Genomic DNA, 7479 nt, shown 5'->3' with positions numbered 1-7479 from the left:
AATCTGGGACTGGACGTCGAGGTGACCGTGTCTCTTGAAGTGACGACGGGTAAACTCCGGTAGGTCCGAGTCGGATGGAAGGAGTAGTGGGGGGGGATGATAAACGTTTCAAAAAACTCCTGGGGAGAGAGATCCGGTCCGCAAGTGGTTGAGACACTCCACGGAGGGGATGGGTAAGAGACTTGATCTAATGTCACAGCCAACGAGCTGTGCCACCAAAACAAACAAGGGCAAAGCTTACTGATGCAGAGGTTGGTGCTGAGAAGCGAAGCAACCAGAGGTGACACAGCAAGAGATGTGAAGAGGTGTATTCCCTAGACTAGAAGGGGCAGTAGAAGGTAGGGCTGCTAGCTACCTACAGAGGAGATGGGGAATCGACGAGAAGATCAAGCTCGAGGTTCCCTGCCTCAGATTCCCTACTATATATACTAATACAACGGTGCACAGACCAGGTACCTATTGACCATTGTTTGATCAGAGTTCTCTGCCTCATGTCCTACCCTCTGACCTGCCTCATGGTGACTTTACGACTAATACCTGAGTCGTGCCGAGTCCGGACCCCTCCCAATGAGTAAGCGCTCCTGCTGTCACATCAGTCACCTGCCAGTGAGTGAGGATGGGCGCTCCTGCCCGTCACGAGGTCTGGGGTTCGATCCTGGCCCCTCCATTTTCCGATACAAGTTGCCCGTGGTCAAGGTGAGCGTCTGTCCCAGTACACATGACCCCCAGGTCACGTGGCACGAGAAAACTGTGACACAGTCCCGTTGAGGTGGCCTAAGATACGCCACTCCCAAGGGTGGCTGCCGACGTGACGGGGTTCTTCCGGCCCGATTTGCCAGCCGTCCGGGAGTCACTCCTCGTAGAGGAGGGCCCCCCCGTATGCTGGGTGACCCAGGAGGGGCGTCCGATAGCGGACTGTGGTGGGGCCCGGGGCGGGGGCGGGGTACGGGGGGTGCGAGGGGTGCGTTGGCGAAGTGGCGGGGTTGGAGGGTCAGGGGGCGCGGACAGGGCGTCAGGGTCGGTGGTGTTGGTGAGGTCGCCTCTGCCGATGGTGCCGAGGACCGTTCAGACGGCCGAGGTTGGCCACTCCAGGGGCGACGCGGGGTCGACAACCATGGCAAAGTGGGGTTCGTTCTCATCGACGGGGCTTAGGGAGCGGGGGGTGGGGCTGGGAGAGCGGGGAGAAGGGCGCGTACGGGTTGGAGGTGGCACGCCGGAGCGTAGGCGAGCGGGCATTGGGCAGAGATGCTGCGGTGTTGGGGAGGGGGAGTCGCGGGGTGGAGGGGAGCGCCATGGAGGTTGTACAGGGGGGGACCACTCCATGTCGGCCTCGTCCATGGGGACATTCCCCCAGTTAGTGTTGCTCCAGTCGACGTTGGTGTCGCCCCACCCGGAGACGTCGGCCGGGTTTCCCCATTCCAGGGCGGGCAGAGGCGGGGTGGGGGGGATAGGTGAGGCGGCTTGGCTGTCATTGTTGGCGATGACGCGCTCCAGCCAGGTCCGCTCGTGTTCGCGGTCAACCTGCTCTATGTGATTGACGAGGTCAGCGATGAGGAAAAGATGATGGGGGGTGCAAACAATATTTAAGGTGTGGTCGGACATGGCGATCATCATGGCCTGCAGCTGGGAGATGGTGTCGTAGGCCCGTCGTTGGCCAGACGGGTCGGTGAGCTCGCCGACGTCCCAGTTGAGGGTCTGGAGATGGGTGAGGGTGACGACCGACTCGCCGTAGATGGCCCAGGCATGAAAGGCGGGCGGGACGTCCTGGAATCGCCATTCCAGGACGTTGCGCAACTCCGGGTTGGGTTGGAGAAGGAGCCACCCAACGTATTGGCGTTGGGAGGTCTGACCGTATCCGGCAATTTTGTTGCCGGGTAGGTGGAGGAAGGAAAGGTGGAAGTCGTGGTCGAGGAACCATTGGGAGGTGGGGACGTCTTCGGAGGCAGCGCGGTAGGTGGAGGCGAGTTGCGGCATGGTGTGGATTGGTGGGAGAGAGGGTGGGTTGGGGGTTGTTCCCTAGAGTCGCTGTTGCTTCTTGTACTTGGTGAGGAGCTTCAGCGCGTTGGTCATCTCTTTCCTGGAAACCCACGAATTTTTGCTGCTAGGCCAGCCCTTCCAAGAGACGAAGTATTGATAGCCTTTCCCACGTTTCCGATGGGCTAAGATAGCCTCGACTTCCCATTCTTCTTCGCCTTCTACGGTCTCTGGGGGCGGTCTGGGGTAGTCTGGACTGTGTTCCTTGGTGACCTGATAAGGTGTGAGTAGATTCACATGGAAGACGTCGTGGATCTTCCAGGCCTTGGGGAGTTTCAGCTGAACCGTGACTGGACCGGTGATCTCGTCGATCTCGAAGGGTCCTTCCCTTTTTGGAGCTAGCTTTTGGTGGGGATAGGGGAGTCTGAGATTGGTTGATTCGAGGAGGACCCTGTCGCCTTTCTTGAACGTGACTGGCTTGGTTCCAGCCCTTCGGGCCATGATCTCCGCTGCTCAATTGTGCGTGGCTTCCGCATTGGCTCTGTCTTCGAGGAGTTGCTGGATTTGTTCTTCTGCACTTGGGTGCGTGGATGGAGAGAGGGAGTTGGGGAATACGTCGGGGTTGTAGCCCATGATGAGTTTGAACGGAGACTTGCCCGTAACGGAGTGCTTGCGTTGATTGTGGCAGAACTCGAAGGCGGGGAGTTTGTCCGACCAGCTGTCCGGGTTGTTGAGGCAGTAGATGCGCAGAGCCAAGTCGATCCCCTGGTTGACTCGTTCTGTCTGTCCGTCCGTCTGGGGGTGATACGCTGTGGATCGAGAAGTCTTGACTCCTACGAGTCGTTGCAGTTCTTGGAAAACCCCGGACGCGAACTGGGGTCCTCAATCGGATATGATCCTCTGAGGGGCTCCAAACCGTTTGTAGACATCCCGGAACAGTAGTTCGGCTGCTTCCAAGGCGGTGACATTGATGGTGCAGGGGGTGATGACTGCGCCCTTGGTGGTGTCGTGATCTACTACCACTTGAATGGCATTGAATCTGTTGGACGTTGGAAGGCCCGTGATGTGATCCATGGTGATGACTGAAAACGGCCGCGTGTTCCCTGCGTGGAGAATAGGCATGGCAGGAGCTTTCACGGGGTGGGTGTTAACCTTGGATCCTTGACAGATGGCGCATCCCTGCACGAATTTGCGGATGAAGTTTTCCATTCCGCCCCAACTGTACTGGCGGGAGATGAGTTCGATGTTCTGGTCTTGTCCAGGGTGGCCCATTATTGCCGGGTCGTGATGTATCCGGACAATGTCGCATCGTAGGTTTTAATTCGGAGGTATGTAGATCTTGCCCTGGTACTTGGCAACTCCATCGTCCAGCTTCCAGTCTTCAGGTTTGCCGTACGGAGGTGGCCTGACAAGGGTTAGACATCCATGACGGCTAGTCTGTACCACCTTGGTGTCTTTCCGGGTGGTGTCCTTGATTCGTAGCAGTAGATCATCAGTGACAGCTCGAATAAATACCCCGTCATTTAAGATGACAACGTCCTTGTTGTCATGCTTCCCATCCGCATGGTCGGGGCGGCGGGACAGGGTGTCGGCTTGGGTCAAGGTCTTCCCACCGTGGTGGTGGATTTCGAAGTGAAACTGGCCGAGGAATGCACTCCATCAGGCCTGGCGTCGGGTCAGCTTCTGCGCGGACCGCCAGTAGGTGAGGTTCTTGTGGTCAGAAATGACCTGGATAACGTGGAGGGATCCTTTGAGGTAGTGTTGCCAGGTCTCGAACGCGCGAACAACTGCTAGGAGCTCCTTGTCGTAGATCTGATAGTTGCGTTCCGCAGGCGAGAGGGCGTGGGATAGGTACGCTACCAGCATCCAGTCTTGGTTGCTATTCTGTTGGCGGAGGACGGCCCCAGTGGCGAACATGGAGGCGTCGCATTCGATCTGGAAGGCTCCGGACAGGTCGGCCATGCAAAGGATGGGCTTCTGCTGGAACAGGTTGCGAAGCGTGTCAAATGCAACCTGACATTCGGGTGTCCATTGAAAGGGTAGATCTTTGCGGGTGAGTTGTGTGAGTGGTCGAGCGATCTTGCTGTAGTCACGGATGAAGTGTCGGTAGAAGTTGCAGAATCCGAGGAAGCTCTGGACTTGTTTGACGGTGGTTGGTACAGGCCAGGTGCGGATGCCGTCGAGCTTGACCGGGTCCATGCCAAGTGATCCTTCACGAATGATGGTGCCCAGGAACTTGACTTCACTAGCGTCGAACACGCACTTCTTGCGCTTGAGGAATAGGTCCATTTCGATGAGACGCTGAACGACCCGCTGCGTTCGACGATGGTGGACGTCCTCCGTCTTGGAGAATATCAGAATGTCGTTCATGTAGATGACGATCCATCCCTCAGCAATCATGTCCTTGAAGCCGTCGTTCATCATCGCTTGGAAAGTTGCCGGGGCGTTGCATAACCCAAAGAACATTACAGTTGGCTCGTAGAGCCCAAGGGGGGTCTTGAAGGCAGCCTTCCACTGATCACCGTCTTTGATGCGGACATTGTTGTACCCAGCACGGACGTCCAACTTTGTGAAGTATTTGGCCCCTTGCAACTTGTCGATGAGATCGTTGATCAGGGGAAGGGGGTAGACATTCTTGATTGTGCCAGAATTGAGGTAGCGGTAGTCCTGGATGGGTCGCATGGAGCCATCCTTCTTGTCCACGAAGAAGAACGGGAATGCCATTGGTGAGGTGGATGGGCGGATGTACCCCTTGGCTAGGTTCTCGTCGATAAACTTCCGAAGTTCCTGCATCTTGAGCGAGGACGGAGGGTACAACTTGCAGTCCCGGGGTTTGAAGTCGGGTCGCAGGTCGATGGGGTGATCCCAGGCCCGGGGCTTGGGCATTCGTTCAGCCGCCTTCTTCTCGAACACCTGGTGATAGGTTTTGAAGTAGTCTGGGATGGCCACAGGAGCCTTGACGTCAGCTGCCTTCGACCCTGCGTCGACGGCCAGTTGGGTTGATACGGTGGTGCGAGCGATGGCGGTGTCTCCAATGATGAGTTGTCAAATGGTGGCAGAAGGGTTCCATTCGGGATGGATGTCTCCATGAAGGAAAGCGGTAAGGTGTCGACGGGGATTCCCTGAGGGGCGCTGGTGGTATTCCCAAAGTCGCTGTTCTGCCCGCAGGTATTTGGCGTCAAACCGGACCTTGCCCTGTACCCAGTCGATATGGGGGTTATACTGGATTAGCCATGGCATTCCGAGAATGATGTCATCCCGGCCGCAGTCTGCGACGTAGAGTTCGGTGGGGATCTCGTGGCTATTGATTTGAAAGTGGCCGACGAATTTCTGGGTGACTGGTCCGGCCGTGTTGGCGGTGCCATCGACATTGGTGAAACAAAGGGGGTAGGGTAGGGTGATGAGAGGGAGTTTGTGCTTCTTGGCGAAATTCCGGTTAAGGAGAGAAGTGCTTGCTCTGCAATCGATGAACGCATGAGCTCCGACACTTGTAGATTTGTACTTGATGTTGCCCGGGATAAGAATAGATTGACGTTGTCGTTCTGTAGTGGCAACAAACGAGATACTAATACAGTCAGAGGGCGGTTCTTCTGTTGGCGAAGACTGCCCGTTCAAAAACCCTCATCTGAATCGTCTACGTCGACCTGACTGATTGTTTTGTCAGGTGTGTCTTCGCCATTGTCTTCATCGTCAGCGACCTCGCCATCCTCTAGTTCATCGACCTTGCGCACCTTCCGCTTCTTCTGTCCAGGCTGTCGTCCCTTGGCACAGTTGTCCGCCTTCTTCTTAAGGCAATCGTGTGTGATGTGACCAGTCTTGTGACAGTAGAAGCATTGCTTCTTCTCTCTGTCTTCCTTCATGGCTGGAGTGTCGACTCGTCGTATGGGGTTGGTACGAGCGGACTGTCCCTTTGTGCCTTGGCCCTGTCGGTCGTTGCGAGAGCGTCCCTCAAGTTGGCGCAGGTTTCGTTCCTCGTAGTTGGAGTGTTCGATCTCCAACACCCGTGCTGCCCACTCGTTAACGGTGGTGGGGATGGGGTATGTGAGGCGAACCCGTCGTCGCATGCTTTCTGGGAGACGCTCCTTGTAAAAGGACAGCTGAGCACTGTCTTCGAGTATACCGGCGAGGGCACAGAGGCGGAAGAATTCCGCGTTGAAGGTGTCTGGTGCGGCAGGTCGGTAGTCGAGGTGGTACAGCTTGGAGGCGGCCGTAGCGGCTTCTTCGATGGGCTGGAAGGTCTGTTGTAAGACCATCTCGAACGCATTCCAGGTGTTCCAACCGTTTCGTCGGACCTGAGCGATGTATCTGTCCTTCCAGGCGATCACCTTCGGTCCATCCATGAACGTTAGGGCGGTGACGATGCGGCTCTGGTCTGTGGCATAGTCGGCTGGTCGTGCCTCAAAGAACAGGAAGAGTTCATTGAGGAAGGTGCATAGATTGTCGCGATCTCCATCAAAAACATTGGGGGCGCGGACTTTGGTTCGGTCGGCGGGGATGCCTGGTACGCCGAGAGGAGCCACAGGTGGTGGTCCGCCAGGTCCTTGAGGGGGTCCGCCACCTGGAGGGGGTCTGCCGCCGTGGGGGGGTCCACCTCCTTGAGGTGGTCCGCCACCTTGCGGAGGTCCGCCAAGTCCTTGAGGCAGACCAGTGGGCGAAGGAGGGCGATTAGTCAGTGCAGCAGTAGTAGGTGGTATCACAGGTTGTGCTGTCGGGACTCCACTGCTGGCGTAGTGAGTGGTTTGACCGGGTTGGGCCCCTGTCGCCTGGCGTAGAGAGGAGATGCTGTCTTGTGGAGTGAACAAGTTTCCGAGCTGGAAGCTGGGGAGGCTGGAACGAGGTGGTATGTCTGGGATACTCGGCTCATTCGTTGCTCGGAACGAGAGCCTCTGGGTCCGAGCTTGTTCTTGCTGTGTTGTGGACATAGTAGTGTCTATAGATTCTGTTGTCGTGTCCGCGTCGCTGTCTGGTTCGTCCGGGTGTGTTTGGAGAAGACCGCGGAGAGGGGTGACGGTTTCTTCGTCGTCTCGAGGAGCGGGGTTGTCTTCCGACAAGGGTGTAGCCTCGGTGGGCTCGTTCGCTACGTCTGGTAGGGAACTAGTGCGGTGGGTAGCAGGGCTGCGCGGAGGGGAGGGGGCTGTTGTTTGATTGAGGGCCCAAGTCATTCGGATCAAGCTTCCTGCCTTTTCTGTGGCGCGTTTCCGGTGGTGACGTTGGGGCTGCTCTGTCCGTTATATTGGTTGGGGCACAGGTGGTTATTGCAATTGCACCTGTTCTGTCCTTCTCTATTGAAGCTGATGTCGTGTCGATTCTCGGGGTCGTATCGGTGAATACGTTGGGCACAATCGGTCCGCTGCGTATTCATGCGGAGGAGTACCTAGTCCAGGTGGAAGTTGCGTAGAGTCGCCGAATAGTCGGAATCGGCACTAGCGTCAGGGGACCCGTATCCGTTTTGAATGATGCAAAGGTGAGATTTGTATAGTTCCCTGGCCCCAACGAGTAGATGTA

General features: G+C 56.8%; 2 protein-coding genes across 2 annotated transcripts; both read right to left on the bottom strand.

Moving 5' to 3' along the window:
- Positions 1-1065: 1065 nt before the first annotated feature.
- DICSQDRAFT_174390 (uncharacterized protein) lies at positions 1066-1974 on the bottom strand (the record flags this gene model as incomplete). The annotated part of the gene is made up of 1 exon (XM_007370226.1): positions 1066-1974. One exon carries the CDS (start codon positions 1972-1974, stop codon positions 1066-1068), a length of 909 nt encoding a protein of 302 aa, XP_007370288.1.
- A 4010-nt stretch (positions 1975-5984) lies between these two features.
- Positions 5985-6602, bottom strand: DICSQDRAFT_21819 (uncharacterized protein; the record flags this gene model as incomplete). The annotated part of the gene is made up of 1 exon (XM_007370225.1): positions 5985-6602. A coding segment is annotated over one exon (618 nt), but the record flags the coding sequence as incomplete, so codon positions are not given.
- Positions 6603-7479: the final 877 nt, after the last annotated feature.

The sequence above is a fragment of the Dichomitus squalens genome (assembly GCF_000275845.1).
Source record: "Dichomitus squalens LYAD-421 SS1 unplaced genomic scaffold DICSQscaffold_63, whole genome shotgun sequence".
Lineage (NCBI taxonomy): Eukaryota > Fungi > Basidiomycota > Agaricomycetes > Polyporales > Polyporaceae > Dichomitus > Dichomitus squalens.
This window is presented reverse-complemented; position numbering and strand designations above follow the sequence as displayed.